At 43.1% G+C, this 20,580-nt stretch overlaps 1 protein-coding gene across 1 annotated transcript; it reads right to left on the bottom strand.

Annotated features, from left to right (window-relative positions):
• Positions 1-2,713: 2,713 nt before the first annotated feature.
• LOC139407536 (CD81 antigen-like) lies at positions 2,714-20,013 on the bottom strand. Its single transcript, XM_071151354.1, has 8 exons — positions 19,819-20,013; positions 17,018-17,132; positions 10,685-10,782; positions 5,627-5,701; positions 5,073-5,186; positions 4,639-4,740; positions 3,076-3,159; positions 2,714-3,001 (listed from the first exon to the last, which is right to left on the bottom strand). The coding sequence occupies exons 1-8, from the start codon at positions 19,882-19,884 to the stop codon at positions 2,936-2,938; spliced, it is 720 nt and encodes a 239-aa protein (XP_071007455.1). The 5' UTR covers positions 19,885-20,013; the 3' UTR covers positions 2,714-2,935.
• Between the last annotated feature and the right edge of the window lie 567 nt (positions 20,014-20,580).

Here is a 20,580-nt window from a genome sequence, read left to right as displayed (position 1 = left end):
AGCAATAAGGCACCTCAGGGGTTTGTGGTATATGGCCAATATACCACTGCTAAGGGCTGTATCCAAGGCACCCAGCATTGCATCGCGTGTAAGAACAGCCCTTAGCAGTGGTATATTGGCCATATATCACACCCCATCGGGCCTTATTGCTCATTTAGACACTTATTACATACTTTAAATGATCTTTACTCATTACTCTGATCTGAATGGTAGAACAAAATCGAAAGTTAATTAAATTCGTGGTCACCGAAGGGACAGAGAACATACAAGAAGCACCAGCAGTGCCATCCAATAGGACTCTGCCCTCTGGTGGTCAAGAGTGAAAATAAAACTTAGAGCAACATAACACAATAACAAACAAACCACAACAAATACATAGAGAAACAGACAAAAAGGTTTTTATTAGAAGTATAAATTTGCACAATTTAGTTGTGGTTCATTATGAATTAGATCCTTATAGCTTTACTATGCATGGCCATTCCTGTCAGCGCCATTATCTTCGAGGAGGGAAGGACGGGCTGGCACCCTATATAGTGCACTACTTTATACCAGGGCCCCATATAACTATGGTCAAAAGTTGTGCACTATATAGGGAATAGGGTGCGAGCTCTGGTCTAAAGTAGTGCACTATATAGGGAATAGGGTGTGAGCTCTGGTCTAAAGTAGTGCACTATATAGGGAATAGGGTGCGAGCTCTGGTCTAAAATAGTACACTATATAGGGAATAGGGTGCGAGCTCTGGTCTAAAATAGTACACTATATAGGGAATAGGGTGTGAGCTCTGGTCTAAAATAGTACACTATATAGGGAATAGGGTGCGAGCTCTGGTCTAAAATAGTACACTATATAGGGAATAGGGTGTGAGCTCTGGTCTAAAATAGTACACTATATAGGGAATAGGGTGCGAGCTCTGGTCTAAAGTAGTACACTATATAGGGAATAGGGTGCGAGCTCTGGTCTAAAGTAGTGCACTATATAGGGAATAGGGTGCTATTTTATTAGTGGTTCGTAGGCAGGCAGTGCTTGAAGTTGAATAAGAAAAGGTTCTGTCCGGTACATATACATACTGTACCTGTCAAAAGTTAGGAAACACCAACTTATTCAAGGGTTTTTCTTTATTTTTACTATTTTTCTACATTGTAGAATAATAGTGAAGACATCACAACTATGAAATAGCAGATATGGAATCATGTAGTAACCAAAAAAAAGTGTTAAACAAATCTAAACATATTTTATATTTGAGATTCTTCAAAGTAGCCACCCCTTTGCCTTGATGACAGCTTTGCACACTCCTGACATTCTCTCAACCAGCTGTGTTATTATGTGTTATTTCATAGTTTTTATGTCTTCACTTGTATTTATTTATTTATTGTACCTTTATTTAACTAGGCAAGTCAGTTAAGAACAAATTCTTATTGTCAATTACGGCCTACCGGGGAACAGTGGGTTAACTGCCTTGTTCAGGGGAAAAGTGGGTTAACTGCCTTGTTCAGGGGAACAATGGGTTAACTGCCTTGTTCAGGGGAACAATGGGTTAACTGCCTTGTTCAGGGGAACAGTGGGTTAACTGCCTTGTTCAGGGGAACAGTGGGGTTAACTGCCTTGTTCAGGGGAACAGTGGGTTAACTGCCTTGTTCAGGGGAACAGTGGGTTAACTGCCTTGTTCAGGGGAACAGTGGGTTAACTGCCTTGTTCAGGGGAACAGTGGGGTTAACTGCCTTGTTCAGGGGAACAGTGGGGTTAACTGCCTTGTTCAGGGGAACAGTGGGGTTAACTGCCTTGTTCAGGGGAACAGTGGGGTTAACTGCCTTGTTCAGGGGAACAGTGGGGTTAACTGCCTTGTTCAGGGGAACAGTGGGGTTAACTGCCTTGTTCAGGGGAACAGTGGGTTAACTGCCTTGTTCAGGGGAACAGTGGGTTAACTGCCTTGTTCAGGGGAACAGTGGGTTAACTGCCTTGTTCAGGGGAACAGTGGGTTAACTGCCTTGTTCAGGGGAACAGTGGGTTAACTGTCTTGTTCAGGGGAACAGTGGGTTAACTGCCTTGTTCAGGGGGCAGAACGACAGAGTTTTACCTCGTCAGCTCGGGGATTCGAATGTAGAAAATAGTAAAATAAAGAAAAACCCTTGAATGAGTCGGCGTGTCCTGTATATTAGAGTTAATATTCTATAAGACGTTGCCAGTACTGTACTCAAGCTGTAGGAAATGTGAGATGTTGGTACTCTGTACCAGTGAGCACTGTTCTAACTAAAGCCCTGTTTGTCTGTGAGTTACTCCCAAATGGCAATTCCCAATGTAGTGCACTATTTTTTACTGACGCCCTATGGACCTTGAGGTGAAAAGTAGTGCACCATAAGGGAACAGGGTGCCATTTTGGACTCACACAATGATTGTGCACAGTTTATACACCATACAAAAAGACCACTGAACTCTTCAACCTTGGAGAAGCACTTCACGAAAAACATACAAAACCTTGGAGAAGCACTTCACGAAAACATATAAAAAGCTCAAAGATAACAAGAAAATAGTAAAAGTTTAGCATTAGAGAGATAGATGTTGAATGTCTGTTGGTCATCGACAGACTCAAACAGTCAAATCAAATTTTATTGGTCGCATACCCATATTTAGCAGATGTTATTGCGGGTGTAGTGAAATGCTTATTAGGAGTATTGTTAAAAACATAGAAAACACTGTAATAAAATCTAGTCTCTATTTATAATACTGATAGAAATGTACATACTTCTGCAATATAAAAAGAAGTAACCAGGAACTGCAACATGTAACATTTTTAATCCCCTTCGATGACTTCGATCTGTAGAGGATTTGTGTACATTTGAGCCCCTCCACCGTGGTTCTCTGGTTCTATGGTTCCTTGGTTCTAGTAGGGTTCCGTGGTTCTAGTAGGGTTCTGTGGTTCTAGTTGGGTTCCGTGGTTCTAGTACACTGGGGCGGCGTTGCGAATCCCACAGCAGAGAACCATGGTGAAGATCATCTCAAAGATCTAGAATGAAAATCAACATCAACAAAGGAAGTCCAACAGCTGTCCAGGCGCGTCTCCGCGGTAACACTACTCACCATGATGACAGCGACCGCCAGGGCAACTAGACCAATCAGGTAGAGCTTCTCAGAGAACAGATCCTTCAGTTTCAGATGACAGCTCTAGTGGGAGGGGAACACAGAGCCAGAGAGTATCAGGACCTTCATTTAAACTGCTGTTTTTTCCCCTCCTGCATACTACTGTGCCGTGTAAAGCATTCATTCACATGGTGTTATTCTCCTCACCTGAAAAGGTGGTGTTGACAATATTGAAGTAGCAGTGTTAACACATATGGAATTGCAAATTCTGTACTGCCATTCCTTATCTCTATAAAACAAATCTTAAATTACAGCTCAATTTGAGCAAATATTGGAGACCCAGGTTCTAATCTAGCTTGTTACAAAAGCAGAAAACCACCTGTCTGCCTCATGTGATTTTTGACATGTGATTTTACATGGATGTGTGTGTACTGCAGTGGAGGCTCCTCGGGGGAGGAAGGGGAGGATCATCCTCCTCAGTGAATTACATAAACAATAAAAATGTAAGTTATCCTTTTTAGATAAAACTATACTAAATATATTCACATGTCATTAAATCATTGATTAAAACCCACTGCAACATGGTGTAGCTGGAGGACAGCTAACTTCCGTCCTCTTCTGGGTATATTGACTTCAATACAAAACATAGGAGGCTCATGGTTCTCACCCCCTTCCATAGACTTACACAGTAATTATGACAACATCTGGAGGACGTCCTCCAACCTATCAGAGCTCTTGCAGCATGAACTGACATGTTGTCCACCCAATCAAAGGAACAGAGAATGAATCTATTACTGAAAACATAAGCTACTGCTAGCGCAATTTTTTTTTGGTGATAGTTGACTCAAAGAGAGAGAAAGACAATAGTTGAACAGTCTTGAACAAATTCGTTTCTTTAAAAATGAAGGAGAAGCAAGACCGAGAGAGAGAGATATTTTGTTGTATTTTTTTAACTTTCACTTACTTAGCTAAGTGACTGCAACTGGCCAGTTTAGCCTACTCAAATAGAGAGGGATGCTATGTTAGCTAGCGGGCTATGGCTATCAAACAAAGAGGGATGCTATGTTAGCTAGCGGGCTAAGGCTATCAAACAGAGAGGGATGCTATGTTAGCTAGCGGGCTATGGCTATCAAACAGAGAGGGATGCTATGCTAGCTAGCGGGCTATGGCTATCAAACAGAGAGGGATGCTATGTTAGCTAGCGGGCTATGGCTATCAAACAGAGAGGGATGCTATGTTAGCTAGCGGGCTATGGCTATCAAACAGAGAGGGATGCTATGTTACCTAGCTGGCTATCCAACACTGGAACTCTTTCAAGTCAAGGTCAACTTTTGGTTTTATAAATGTATTGCCATCGGGTTTACTAACGTGCTAGTTCTAGTAGCTATGTTGACTATGGTGTTAACTAATATGGTGACAACAATGTACAGTAGGCTGTCTGTAGTGGTTAGTGTTTATGTAATGAAGGTTTGGCTTGGAAAGTCAACCAATATGCTGTAATAGAAATAAGACCGTGCTCATTAAATACGTTATTGTTCTCCATCCACCACTGGTGTACTGTACCGAAGGTTTCAGCAGGGCATCTTCCAGGCTCTTCTTGGGACACAGGGCTCCGGTCACTTGTACGAATAAGGGGGAGTCGTCTCCTTTACCACAGCAGTCCAGCTAACAAAAACACAGGTAGAGACAACCGATCAGTCATGCCATTTGATTAATTGATTGATTGGCAATTTTTCTCCCCCCCCCAGCCCTCCCGTAATGTGCTAGCGAACCATCACACAACAACTATCACATTGAGGAGAACACATTTCATAGAGGTATTGTAACAAACATTAGAAGACCCCACTGAAATAACTCTGTAAATCAGCCGTGCATCTATTTCTCTCATCAAATGACAGATATATTTTCAACCAACTACCGCCATATGATCACATGACTAGATTACCACTATGACAAGTTAACAGACGTATAGGATGATGGTGAGAGTTGTGACCTACGGTCTCGTGGAACACCTCCAGGACTTTGATAGCAGCTGTTTTGCTGGGAGAGTCTACGACTTCCACTGACTTGATGTACGCCTCATCATAGAAGGTTATCATCTCCTTGGAGATCTGGAACAGAAGGCTGTAGTTAGGAGTTTGGACAATGTCTCTGTGTGTGTGGATGGGGGTCTGTGTGTGTGTGGATGGGGGTCTGTGTGTGTGGATGGGGGTCTGTGTGGGTGGGTGGGAGTCTGTGTGTGTGTGGATGGGGGTCGGTGTGGGTGGGTGGGAGTCTGTGTGTGTGGATGGGGGTCTGTATGTGTGTGGATGGGGGTCTCTGTGTGTGGATGGGGGTCGGTGTGTGTGGATGGGGGTCTGTGTGTGTGTGGATGGGGGCCGGTGTGGGTGGGTGGGTGGGAGTCTGTGTTTGTGTGGACGGGGGTCGGTGTGGGTGGGTGGGAGTCTGTGTGTGTGGATGGGGGTCTGTGTGTGTGAATGGGGGTCGGTGTGGGTGGGTGGGGTGTCCTCGTGTCCTACTGTGTGACTTAGGGTGTGATGTAGTGTCTTACTGTGTCTCGGTTACTGAATCCCCAGATCCCAGCAGCCACCTCACAGACGAACAGGCACACCAACATGAAAAAGAACTGAAAGAGAAAGAAACGTAAACGGTTCATTTGTCAACCTTTTATAATAAGGTATAAATATAATTTCAGGGCTTTACATTATTCTACTTTACTGAGGGCCAATATCTAACTTGATTTTACACTAAAATGATTGGACCATGAGAGAGTGAGCTGGAGGGCTTGTTACTGAGAGATGGGCCGAGAGAGAGAGAGAGACAGAGACAGAGAGAGAGACTGAGTGAGTGAGTGAGTGAGTGAGTGAGTGAGTGAGTACCTCACATCACCATTCAGCCCTCAGATGTCATGCTTAAAAAGTACCAGCTGGATATAACAACACAATGTCAGATCTCCCTCCTCCTTGACAGAGCACAATAACCCCCTGTGAAGGCCCCATGTACCAATCAAATCACATTTTATTTGTCACATACGCATGTTTAGCAGATGTTAGTGTGGGTGTAGCGAAATGCTTGTAAAAAAACATACATATCATATTTTATTTTTAATTTTACCTTTATTTTACCTTTATTTAAATAGGCAAGTCAGTTAAGAACAAATTCTTATTTTCAATGACGGCCTAGGAACAGTGGGTTAACTGCCTTGTTCAGGGGCAGAACGACATAACTGGTCCACTGGCAACAATCCCACAACCCTGTCATTTCAAGCACCCTGCTATACCAACTGAGCTACATGAGCAATGAAGAGTCTGCGATGGGCAACTCAATCATCAAACTATACTTCATTAACAAACAAATGGGAAGAGAACCAGCTGGTTAACAGTGTAAACAGCTTCAAGACCTCCCCGAAGGCAACGAACCAGCTGGTTAACAATGTAAACAGCCCCCATACCTCCCCGAAGGCAAAGAACCAGCTGGTTAACAGTGTAAACAGCCCCCAGACCTCTCCGAAGGCAAAGAACCAGCTGGTTAACAATGTAAACAGCCCCCAGACCTCTCCGAAGGCAAAGAACCAGCTGGTTAACAATGTAAACAGCCCACAGACCTCCCCAAAGGCAAAGAACCAACTGGTTAACAATGTAAACAGCCCCCAGACTTCCCCCAAGGCAGACAACTAGCTGGTTAACAGTGTAAACAGCTTCAAGACCTCCCAGAAGGCAGAGAACCAGCTGGTTAACAGTGTGAACAGCCCACAGACATCCCCGAAGGCAAAGAACCTGCTGGTTAACAGTGTAAACAGCCCCCAGACCTCCCCGAAGGCAACGAACCAGCTGGTTAACAATGTAAACAGCCCCCAGACCTCCCTGAAGGCAAAGAACCAGCTGGTTAACAGTGTAAACTGCCCCCAGACCTCCCCGAAGGCAAAGAACCAGCTGGTTAACAATGTAAACAGCCCCCAGACCTCCCCGAAGGCAAAGAACCAGCTGGTTAACAATGTAAACAGCCCCCAGACCTCCCCGAAGGCAAAGAACCAGCTGGTTAACAGTATAAACAGCCCCCAGACCTCCCCGAAGGCAAAGAACCAGCTGGTTAACAATGTAAACAGCACCCAGACTTCCCCCAAGGCAGACAACTAGCTGGTTAACAGTGTAAACAGCTTCAAGACCTTCCAGAAGGCAGAGAACCAGCTGGTTAACAGTGTGAACAGCCCACAGACATCCCCGAAGGCAAAGAACCTGCTGGTTAACAGTGTAAACAGCCCCCAGACCTTCCCGAAGGCAACGAACCAGCTGGTTAACAATGTAAACAGCCCCCAGACCTCCCCGAAGGCAAAGAACATGCTGGTTAACAGTGTAAACTGCCCCTAGAGATCCCCGAAGACAAAGAACCAGCTGGTTAACAATGTAAACAGCCCCCAGACCTCCCCGAAGGCAAAGAACCAGCTGGTTAACAATGTAAACAGCCCCCAGACCTCCCCGAAGGCAAAGAACCAGCTGGTTAACAATGTAAACAGCCCCCAGACCTCCCCGAAGGCAAAGAACCAGCTGGTTAACAGTATAAACAGCCCCCAGACCTCCCCGAAGGCAAAGAACCAGCTGGTTAACAGTGTAAACAGCCCCCAGACCTCCCCGAAGGCAAAGAACCAGCTGGTTAACAATGTAAACAGCCCACAGACCTCCCCGAAGGCAAAGAACCAGCTGGTTAACAATGTAAACAGCCCACAGACCTCCCCAAAGGCAAAGAACCAACTGGTTAACAATGTAAACAGCCCCCAGACTTCCCCCAAGGCAGACAACTAGCTGGTTAACAGTGTAAACAGCTTCAAGACCTCCCAGAAGGCAGAGAACCAGCTGGTTAACAATGTAAACAGCCCCCAGACCTCCCCGAATGCAGAGAACCAGCTGGTTAACAGTGTAAACAGCCCCCAGACCTCCCCGAAGGCAAAGAACCAGCTGGTTAACAATGTAAACAGCCCCCAGACCTCCCTGAAGGCAAAGAACCAGCAGGTTAACAGTGTAAACTGCCCCCAGACCTCCCCGAAGGCAAAGAACCAGCTGGTTAACAATGTAAACAGCCCCCAGACCTCCCCGAAGGCAAAGAACCAGCTGGTTAACAATGTAAACAGCCCCCAGACCTCCCCGAAGGCAAAGAACCAGCTGGTTAACAATGTAAACAGCCCCTAGACCTCCCCGAAGGCAAATAACCAGCTGGTTAACAGTGTAAACAGCCCCCAGACCTCCCCGAAGGCAAAGAACCAGCTGGTTAACAGTGTAAACAGCCCCAGACCTCCCCGAAGGCCAAGAACCAGCTGGTTAACAGTGTAAACAGCCCCCAGACCTCCCCGAAGGCAAAGAACCAGCTGGTTAACAGTGTAAACAGCCCCCAGACCTCCCCGAAGGCAAAGAACCAGCTGGTTAACAATGTAAACAGCCCCCAGACCTCCCCGAAGGCAAAGAACCAGCTGGTTAACAATGTAAACAGCCCCCAGACCTCCCCAAAGGCAAAGGACCAGCTCGTTAACAGTGTAAACAGCCCCCAGACCTCCCAGAAGGCAAAGAACCAGCTGGTTAACAGTGTAAACAGCCCCCAGACCTCCCCGATGGCCAAGAACCAGCTGGTTAACAGTGTAAACAGCCCCCAGACCTCCCGAAGGCAAAGAACCAGCTGGTTAACAGTGTAAACAGCCCCCAGACCTCCCCGAAGGCAAAGAACCAGCTGGTTAACAGTGTAAACAGCCCCCAGACCTCCCCGAAGGCAAAGAACCAGCTGGTTAACAATGTAAACAGCCCCCAGACCTCCCCGAAGGCAAAGAACCAGCTGGTTAACAGTGTAAACAGCCCCCAGACCTCCCCGAAGGCAAAGAACCAGCTGGTTAACAATGTAAACAGCCCCCAGACCTCCCCGAAGGCATCGAACCAGCTGGTTAACAGTGTAAACAGCCCCCAGACCTCCCCGAAGGCAAAGAACCAGCTGGTTAATAGTGTAAACAGCCACACCAGTCTGGGACATAGGATAAAAAGATGAGCTAGCAACTCAGACTGAGGACAACCCTCCCCAAGACTAGGATCTAGGTGGACCAGATGCCTGTTGGTGGCTATCGCCCCATGTATTATCCTCCATTGGAGGTCAGCTGTCCTTGTATCAATTGGCAGCGTGTATAGAGACCATCAGCAGCCTTTTGGGAAAGCGATTGGTCCAAACAAAATCAGCCCATCTCGTTGATCTCACCCCTGCCAGGGAGGACGCATGCGACACTTTTACACATATTGTGAACATCGCCTTTCTTCCTACTGCCGTGGATTCCCCCAGTTCTGAGGTCTTGAAAGACAGCATCATACCCTCACCCACCTGCACCCCCCCCCCCCTCAGCAGCAGTGGTGACATTCAGAGTAGGGATAACGTAATCTTGGCCCTCCTTCCACTGGTCAGTGTGTGTATTGTTGGACACAAGTTGCTGGAAAGGATTCAGAGACCTCTGTTACCAGCTGCTTCAGCAGGCCGGATGACAGGACCTCTGTTACCAGCTGCTTCAGCAGGCCGGATGACAGGAACTCTGTTACCAGCTGCTTCAGCAGGCCGGATGACTGGACCTCTGTTACCAGCTGCTGCAGCAGGCCGGATGACTGGACCTCTGTTACCAGCTGCTTCAGCAGGCCGGATGACTGGACCTCTGTTACCAGCTGCTTCAGCAGGCCGGATGACTGGACCTCTGTTACCAGCTGCTTCAGCAGGCCGGATGACTGGACCTCTGTTACCAACTGCTGCAGCAGGCCGGATGACTGGACCTCTGTTACCAGCTGCTTCAGCAGGCCGGATGACTGGACCTCTGTTACCAGCTGCTTCAGCAGGCCGGATGACTGGATCTCTGTTACCAGCTGCTTGAGCAGGCCAGATGACTGGACCTCTGTTACCAGCTGCTTCAGCAGGCCGGATGACCGGACCTCTGTTACCAGCTGCTTCAGCAGGCCAGATGACTGGACCTCTGTTACCAGCTGCTTCAGCAGGCCGGATGATTGGACCTCTGTTACCAGCTGCTTCAGCAGGCCGGATGACCGGACCTCTGTTACCAGCTGCTTCAGCAGGCCGGATGACAGGACCTCTGTTACCAGCTGCTTCAGCAGGCCGGATGACTGGACCTCTGTTACCAGCTGCTGCAGCAGGCCGGAGGACTGGACCTGTGTTACCAGCTGCTGCAGCAGGCCGGATGACTGGACCTCTGTTACCAGCTGCTTCAGCAGGCCGGATGACTGGACCTCTGTTACCAGCTGCTGCAGCAGGCCGGAGGACAGGACCTCTGTTACCAGCTGCTTCAGCAGGCCGGAGGACTGGACCTCTGTTACCAGCTGCTTCAGCAGGCCGGAGGACAGGACCTCTGTTACCAGCTGCTTCAGCAGGCCGGAGGACTGGACCTCTGTTACCAGCTGCTTCAGCAGGCCGGATGACCGGATCCCCGATCTCTCATCCAGCTTCACCACTACTCATGCTCTGCATCATGTACCTCAACTACATAACCAACGTTCTGTAGTAAAACTGGTCCCATGTGTATAGGGCTTTAGAGGTATGCCCTGACATATTTGCGGTGTCCTGCTGCCCTCTAGTGGTCACTCACCGTTCCAAGAAGACACTGAGATTCCTGGATGGCACCGTAGCAACCGAGAAACCCTACAAACATCATCACAGCTCCCACAGCTATCAGGATGTACACACCTAGAGAAGAAGTGAAGAGAGGAGAGGAGAGGAGAGGAGAGGAGAGGAGAGGAGAGGAGAGGAGATGAGATAAGAGTTTAGACAAGTTTGTGAGATATGGAAAGTGTATGTGAGAGCACACCACCAGATGGTAGTCAACCTCCACAAAACCCAAATGTTGTGATGGAGTCGTTGGTGTTTCCCCTGACGTGGTCCCAGTGACACGACGTCTGAGACGAAGCGGACATCCTGTAACATTCTGTTACTGGAACAGAAAGACATCAACTTCCCAGATCCATCCTGACTGAAAGGGAGGAGTTAGTACACACACACACAAACGCAAAGCAGACCAAGGCAGGACATGCCTCCCTCCCCTCTCCCCCAGAAACGATTGAGTTGCAAGGCCTTCCCAGTAATCCTGGTGTTTCCGTTCCAACTGGACATGCTGTTTTAAAGCACATAATACCAGTGAAAACAATCTGTAGGAAAATACAGATGGATCTAACGGTTTCTTCTCTGGACATTGGTTACCGGTATTAAACCCTACAAAAACAACTTTCCTCAGTGAACTTTAACCTCTGACCTCCAGCACCATCTAACTCCAGAAAACAGGAGCACCTGATTTCCTTCGCCGCAGGGTAACTTACACACACACACACCAGTCAGAGTGTGTACTGCCTTCCTGAGACCCTGGAGTGTTGATTCTCTTTTCCCTGGATAGTTACTGTAGCTCTGTGACCGCCTGTGAATGCTATACAATAAAGGGTTAGTGACACAAATGGCACCCTCTTTCCTTTAAATGGCACCCTCTTTCCTTTAAATAGCACCCTTTTTCCTTCAAATGGCACCCTCTTTCCTTCAAATGGCACCCTCTTTCCTTCAAATGGCACCCTCTTTCCTTCAAATGGCACCCTCTTTCCTTCAAATGGCACCCTCTTTCCTTCAAATGGCACCCTCTTTCCTTCAAATGGCACCCTCTTTCCTTTAAATGGCACCCTCTTTCCTTCAAATGGCACCCTCTTTCCTTTAAATGGCACCCTCTTTCCTTTAAATGGCACCATCTTTCCTTCAAATGGCACCCTCTTTCCTTCAAATGGCACCCTCTTTCCTTTAAATGGCACCCTCTTTCCTTCAAATGGCACCCTCTTTCCTTCAAATGGCACCATCTTTCCTTTAAATGGCACCCTCTTTCCTTTACATGGCACCCTCTTTCCTTTAAATGGCACCCTCTTTCCTTTAAATGGCACCCTCTTTCCTTTAAATGGCACCCTCTTTCCTTTAAATGGCACCCTCTTTCCTTCAAATGGCACCATCATTCCTTCAAATGGCACCATCATTCCTTTAAATGGCACCCTCTTTCCTTTAAATGGCACCCTCTTTCCTTCAAATGGCACCATCATTTCTTCAAATGGCACCATATTTCCTTCAAATGGCACCATCTTTCCTTCAAATGGCACCCTCTTTCCTTTAAATGGCACCCTCTTTCCTTTAAATGGCACCCTCTTTCCTTCAAATGGCACCATCTTTCCTTTAAATGGCACCCTCTTTCCTTTAAATGGCACCCTCTTTCCTTTAAATGGCACCCTCTTTCCTTTAAATGGCACCCTCTTTCCTTTAAATGGCACCCTCTTTCCTTCAAATGGCACCCTCTTTCCTTCAAATGGCACCCTCTTTCCTTTAAATGGCACCCTCTTTCCTTTACAGCACCTTATGGACCCTGGTCAAAAGTAGTGCACCCTATTCCCTATTGGCCCTGGTCAAAAGTAGTGCACCCTATTCCCTATTGGCCCTGGTCAAAAGTAGTGCACCCTATTCCCTATTGGCCCTGGTCAAAAGTAGTGCACCCTATTCCCTATTGGCCCTGGTCAAAAGTAGTGCACCCTATTCCCTATTGGCCCTGGTCAAAAGTAGTGCACCCTATTCCCTATTGGCCCTGGTCAAAAATAGTGCACCCTATTCCCCATAGGGCTCTGGTCAAAAATAGTGCACCCTATCCCCCATAGGGTTCTGGTTAAAAGTAATGCACTACATAGGGAATAGGGTGCCATTTGAGAGCCAGACAAGGAGCATCACTATGACAAAACCCTTTAACCTCTGACAGGGTGTGGGGACAGGCCCTACACTGAGTGTACAAAACAATAGGAACACCTGTTGTTTCCATGAACATAGACTGACCAGGTGAATCCAGGTGAAAGCTATGATCCCTGATGTCACCTGTTCAATCCACTTCAATCAGTGTAGATGAAGCATTTTGAAGCTTTGAGACAATTGAGACATGGATTGTGTGTGTGAAATCAAATGTTATTGGTCACATACACATGTCAATATTTAGGAATATTTAGGATTTTTTTTTGCACACTAGGTGTATATAGGCATGGGTGACAGGAAGGAAAATGACAGCCCTGTATGGTGACACATTCCTGCACTTTTGTCTGATGAGGTTCTTCCTCATTACATTACATTATATCTTCTCTCTCTCTCTCTCTCTCTCTCTGTCTCTCTCTCTCTCTCTCTCTCTCTCTCTCTCTCTCTCTCGCTCTCTCTCTCTCTGTCTCTCTGTCTCTCTCTCTCTATCACTATATACAGTTGATATCGGAAGTTTACATACACTTAGGTTGGAGTCATTAAAACTCGTTTTTCAACCACTCCACAAATTTCTTAATAACGAACTATAGTTTTGGCAAGTCTGTTAGGACATCGACTTTGTGCATGACACAAGTCATTTTTCCAACAATTGTTTACAGACAGATTATTTCACTTATAATTCACTGTATCACAATTCCAGAGGGTCAGAAGTTTACATACACGAAGTTGACTGTTCAATTGTAATATACAGTAATATAATATACAGTACATTGGCAATTCTACCAAATACTAATTGAGTGTAAACTTCTGACCCACTGGAAATGTGATGAAAGAAATAAAAACTGAAATAAACTACTCTCTCTACTATTATTCTGACATTTCACATTCTTAAAATTAAGTGGTGATCCTAACTGACCTCAGACAGGGAATTTTTACTAGGATTAAATGTCAGGAATTGTGAAAAACTGAGTTTAAATGTATTTGGCTAAAGTGAATGTAAACTTCTGACCTCACCTGTATGTATCTCTCTCTCTCTCTCTCTCTCTGTGTGTGTGTGTGTGTGTGTGTGTGTGTGTGTGTGTGTCTCTCGCTCTCTGTCTCTCTGTCTCTTTTTCTCTCTCTCTTTCTCACTCTTTCAATTTCAATTAAATTCAAAGGGCTTTATTGTCATGGGAAACATATGTTTAGAGATATAACATTACACTCACCAAAGTCTTAAAAGAAAATAGACATTTATTCTATAGACACATAAATATAGGTTTCTCCGCTGGTTTCCCTTCTCTCATGGCAACGGGCCACAAATCTTGCTGCTGTGATTGCAGACTGCAGTATTTCTCCTAACAGATATGGGAGTTTATCACGGTTTGATTTATTTTCAAATTCTTTGTGGGTCTGTGTGAAATGTGTGTCTGTAATGTGGTCATAGAGTTGGCAGGAGGTTAAGAAGTGTAGGTCAGGTTCCACCTCATTTTTGAGGGCATTGGGCACATAGGTCCACATAGGCTTTCTCAATAACAAGACTATGCTCACGGAGTCTGTCTCTCTCTCTCACACACACACACACACACACACACTGCTGAGAGAGGGAACGGGTGACCATGCATGTTGTGTAAATGATTTGATTACTAGTTGATAACTATAACCCCACATTCAAATTATTCTGCCAATCAAATATTCGGTTTAAAAAAACAATTCAACTACAAATAGCAGGTCAACATCAAGGCTTTAATCATCAGCGACACTTCGTCAACCCTCTCCACCCACTAGTCTGACCGAATCAACTACAGAGTCCACCTTCACAAAAAGACAAGAGGACAATTACAGATTACTTCCCCAAGACACACAGTCTGAGGAAGCTCGGACACACTGCCCTTGCAGCAATAACTAACTAGTTCAGCTGGTCTGCTAGGAGGGGAGCCTAGGAGTCTGTGTATATTTATATATTCTCCTACATAAACACCAGTTTGGTGTTTCAGACAAGCTAAAAACATCCTCTCTCAACTCTAATTTATAACAAGCCCAGATGTACAAGGTTTATTTGAATTATGCAAGGGCGTGTGTTTGAGGGGTAGGAGAGAAGAAAGCCTCTCTTGATGTTCCTTTGGGTGGGCCTACCCTGCCGCCGTACCCTTCCAATCATCAGTGAGCCCTGCTGGGTTGGGTTGGTTTGTTCTCTGATATAAAAATAGTTTTATCCTCTCTGTACACTTAGCTGCGGTAAGTACGGGAGTGGAGAAGTTTGAATTAATGGGCGTACAGTGTGTACATTTTACTACCACAACTAACAAAATAGAAGAAGCCAACACACAGACCTTTGAAAACGTTCAGAACATGTACATTTATCATGTACTGTACATTACCATGTATATTTACCATGTACTGTATATTACCATGTATATTTACCATGTACTGTTTATTACCATGTATATTTACCATGTACTGTATATTACCATGTATATTTACCATGTACTGTTTATTACCATGTATATTTACCATGTACTGTATTTTACTATGTATATTTACCATGTACTGTTTATTACCATGTATATTTACCATGTACTGTTTATTACCATGTATATAACCATGTACTGTATATTACCATGTATATTAACGATGTACTGTATATTACCATGCACTGTATATTTATCATGTATTGTATATTACCATGTATATTTACCATGTACTGTATATTACCATGTATATTTACCATGTACTGTATATTACCATGTATATTTACCATGTATATTTACAATGTACTGTATATTACCATGTATATTTACCATGTACTGTATATTACCATGTATATTTACCATGTACTGTATATTTACCATGAATATTTACCATGTACTGTATATTTACCATACAGTACATATATTACCATGTACATTACATATATTACCATGTATATTTACCATGTACTGTATATTACCAGGTATAATTACATTTACTGTATATTACCATGTATTTTTACCATGTATATTTACCATGTACTGTATTTTTACCATGTATATTTACCATGTTCTGTTTATTATATTACTGTATATTACCATGCACTGTATATTGTATTACTGTATATTACCATGTATATATATATATATATGTATATATGTATATATATTTATATTTTTACCATATTTACCATGTACTGTATATTTACCATGTATATTTACCATGTACTGTATATTACCATGTATATTTACCATGTATATTACCATGTACTGTATATTACCATGCACTGTATATTGTATTACTGTATATTACCATGTATATTTACCATGTACTGTATATGACCATGTATATTTACCATGTACTGTTTATTACCATGTACTGTATATTACCATGTACTGTATATTACCATGTTTATTTACCATGTACTGTATATTGCCATGTATATTTATAATGTACTGTATATTACCATGTATATTTACCATGTACTGTATATTACCATGTATATTTATCATGTACTGCATATTACCATGTATATTTACCATGTACTGTATATTACCATGTATATTTACCATGTACTGTATATTACCATGTATATTTACCATGTACTGTATATTACCATGTACTGTATATTATATTACTGTATATTACCATGTATATTTACCATGTACTGTATATTACCATGTATATTTACCATGTACTGTATATTACCATGTACTGTATATTACCATGTATATTTACCATGTACTGTATATTACCATGTATATTTACCATGTACTGTATATTACCATGTACTGTATATTACCATGTTTATTTACCATGTACGGTATATTACCATGTATAATTATCATGTACTGTATATTACCATGTATATTTACCATGTACTATATATTCCCATGTATATTTACCATGTACTGTATTTTACCATGTATATTTACCATGTACTGTATATTACCATGTATATTTACCATGTACTGTATATTACCATGTACATTTACCATGTACTGTATATTACCATGTACTGTATGTTACCATGTGTATTTTTAAGTGTGCACTAGGGGTCAGAGGTAGAAGAGGCTGAGAGAGAAGTAAGTGATGGGTGAAATAATTCAGTAGACCTTAACTCTGCAGGACCTGGGACACACACACACAACCCAACACACCCCAGGGTTCACACACATATATTGAAACAACAACAATATTGAAATGTTTTGTAGATACTTACTGATATAGAAGGTGCTGGGAGCCTGCTGATCTTCAAACTGCTGCATGAGAAGACTGCTGGTCTGGTTGTCATGACGAAGCCATAGAGCCACTCCCAATATCACACCTCCAGCCAACTGTCAGAGAGAGAGAGAGAGAGAGAGACAGACAGACAGACAGACAGACAGTCCGACAGACCGACATAGAGAGAGAGACAGACAGACAGATAGAGAGAGAGAGTCAGTTAACACATTCTTCCTGTTAGTTAGTCTTCTCTGCTGTACCCCTGCTTGCTCTTTGGGGTCTATGCCCGGGGGGGGGGGGGGTACTATAAAGCACTTTGTGACAACAGTCACCCTCTCCAACAGTCACCATCTCCAATCTGTCAGTGTTGGTGAAAACCTAGCTTGTGGCTCCGTTGTCCTCTCCAAATAAGCAGGAAATCGAATCCTCAGTGTGAAGAGAGTTATAGAGAGAGACTGCCATTCTAGCAGCTCACCAGTAAAAACAACAGTAAATCACAGAGGAGCTAGGCTCCAGGATATGCTGTGGGACTTTTAATGATAAGGAGTTTTTCCCCCCTAAAATAGGGTTGAATAAAAAGCAAGAGGGGGAAAAAAAATGCTTGCAGAATCGCACTGGGCACCAACAAGCCTCTCTAGCCTCAACACTACCAAGTAAACATACTTTGACCGCAGACTACATCATACTAAGTAATTCTACATTTGAGGGAGTTATATCCAAAACCCGGTATCCACCAGTTTTTCACATTGTTGTTTTTTCCATAAGAAATGATTGCTTATGGGTACCTTCATGTGTGTGTGGAAAAAATATTACTGTTCTCAGGATGTTTTATTTATAGATTTTAGATGTGTATTAAAATTAAAATAATAATGTTTTGCAAAACACTATACTGTATATCGATTGTTTAGCTGGAATGGAATGTTGGTATCCTGTATATTAGACTGTGATATGTGGTTGTCTCACCTAGATATCTATATATCCATTGTTGTCTCACCTAGATATCTATATATCCATTGTTGTCTCACCTAGATATCTATATATCCATTATTTAACAGGAATGTTGGTATCCTGTATATTTGACTGTGATATGTGGTTGTCTCACCTAGATATCTATATATCCATTGTTGTCTCACCTAGATATCTATATATCCATTGTTGTCTCACCTAGATATCTATATATCCATTATTTAACAGGAATGTTGGTACCCTGTATATTTGACTGTGATATGTGGTTGTCTCACCTAGATATCTATATATCCATTATTTAACAGGAATGTTGGTATCCTGTATATTTGACTGTGATATGTGGTTGTCTCACCTAGATATCTTAAGATCAATGCACTAATTGTAAGGCACTATGGGTAAGAGCATCTGCTAAATTAGAAATGTCAAATGTAAATGTTTTACATACAGATCTCATATTAATGTATTGATTCATTTAAATATATATATATATATATATATATATATATATATATATATATATATATATATATATATATATATATTATATCATTTGTACAGTTCTTTATTGAAAATGTAGTTAATTGTTCCATTTGACTGTGTGAAACCTAGCAGTGCTACTTATTTCTCTGAGAGTGAGGCAGATATATAGCTTTTTTGCAAACAAACATGATTATTTGTCTCTCTGAAATGAAACCATCAAGTGATTTATTTCAAATCAATTCATGTCAGTCATTGAACAACCCCATGTGATGATTATATAGTGGAAAAAACACGGCAAATCTACTTCCTAAATTCTTCAAAACAATAAAAAGCTAATTTACCAAAATTTCTGAACATGGATATATAGAGTTTTGGAACGAGACTCTTCATTTGAGCCTGAACCTGAGCAAACCATTAGAGTCACAACATCTTAGCTACTGCAGTTCATTTGAAAAAGGAAGCATGTTGTAACAAAGGAAATGTCAATAGAAAAAAATATTCCCTCCCCCCAATCTTCCAAATCAGACCTGGGTTCAAATGGTAATTGAAAACATTTCAAATACTTTTACTATGTTTGATTGAGAATATTTGGTGCAATGGAAATAATAAAATAGCTTTTTTTTTAAAAGCATACCCAGTCCTCCTGGCTCATCAGGCAGACTGAAGCAAGCGCTGAAAGTATCGGAATGATTCCAAGTACTATTTGAAACCATGCAGGTCTGCTCCCCATTTGCCTGGAACATCTGGCAAAAAACTGGATGGAGTCACACTCACATGCTTCCTACTACAACACACACACACGCACAAACTATGTGTTTCTGTTGTGAGCAACAGTAAAATACTAGGCTTTTATGTCTCAATCTATAAATTCTACAATGCAATTGTTGTTGGATTGTATGTGCTATGTGTAGGGAATTATTGAAAAGTGAATTATCGAAAAGTGTATGGTATCTCCTTTAGGACAGGCTTACTATTTTGAGCCGTTACAGTTTTCACACGGTTAAATCCTCAGTTGGACCATTGAAAAATATAGGCCTATCCTACGAGAGAACCTCACACGATATAACAGTTTGTGATACAGTCTCATAGGATATATACCTATATGAAAGTAGTATTGAATAGGAGCTCATCAGTACCTCAGTGATACTCTGTGGCTGATCTGAAATAGACAGGTTGGTATCACAACAGTTGGAGTATGACTTAAGTTCTATAACAAGCTAAAAGATTTAAGAAGATTTAAAACATTTAAGATGCACTTTTATCGACCCGAGATTGAAGAAGTGTGTCGATAATAATCCATATTAAAAATACGAGATTTATAAAAGAAACATTTAAAAAAAAGTCTCAACTCACCCAGAAAACAAAATTAAAGAAAAATAGCATGAATTTAATGCACAATGTGCAGCCCACTACTGTCATGATGCTCGAGTGTTCAGGTCCGTTCTTAAAAAGATTAATTAATTATTAAGGTGCACGCGTGATACCAAGATTATGTCCAAGATTTTAAGAAGAAGGACCGTTAAGAGATTCTCCTCCCTTTATAGCAACTTAACATCTGTGACAGAGGAACTCGAGGTCTGTCCTCCTTCAACTCGAGAAACTCCTCCTTCTACTAATGAGTGTGTAAGCCAGACTGGAGACTGAGGTGGTATAGACATGGAGAGAAGGGCGCTGCCCACGAAGTGGCGAGGGTGGTAGAATAGGGTGATGCCCGACAAGTGGTGAGGGTGGTAGAGCAGGGTGATGCCCAACAAGTGGTGAGGGTGGTAGAGCAGGGTGATGCCCACCAAGTGGTGAGGGTGGTAGCGTAGGGTGATGCCCACCAAGTGGTGAGGGTGGTAGAGCAGGGTGATGCCCAACAAGTGGTGAGGGTGGTAGAGCAAGGTGATGCCCAACAAGTGTTGAGGGTGGTTGAGCAGGGTGATGCCCAACAAGTGGTATAGACATGGACAGCAGGGCTTGGCTCTCTTATCATCTTATAGGCTATAGAAGTCAGGAATCGCTGAGTCATATAGTGGTAGGTAGGGTATAGTGGTTGGTAGGGTATAGTGGTTGGTAGGGTATAGTGGTAGGTTGGGTATAGTGGTTGGTAGGGTATAGTGGTTGATAGGGTAT

The sequence above is a fragment of the Oncorhynchus clarkii genome, chromosome 4 (genome assembly GCF_045791955.1).
Source record: "Oncorhynchus clarkii lewisi isolate Uvic-CL-2024 chromosome 4, UVic_Ocla_1.0, whole genome shotgun sequence".
NCBI lineage: Eukaryota > Metazoa > Chordata > Actinopteri > Salmoniformes > Salmonidae > Oncorhynchus > Oncorhynchus clarkii.
The sequence above is the reverse complement of the archived record's forward strand: the minus strand, read 5'-3'. Positions and strand labels throughout refer to the sequence as shown.

Coding starts and splice junctions, on each gene's coding strand:
- LOC139407536 (XM_071151354.1), bottom strand. CDS start 19,884: ATGACAGTAGTGGGCTGCACATTGTGCATTAAATTCATGCTATTTTTC. Junction 5,702..10,684: donor CTCAGTGTCTTCTTGGAACG/GTGAGTGACCAC, acceptor TTTCTCTTTCAG/TTCTTTTTCATGTTGGTGTG. Junction 4,741..5,072: donor TGGAGGTGTTCCACGAGACC/GTAGGTCACAAC, acceptor TGTTTTTGTTAG/CTGGACTGCTGTGGTAAAGG.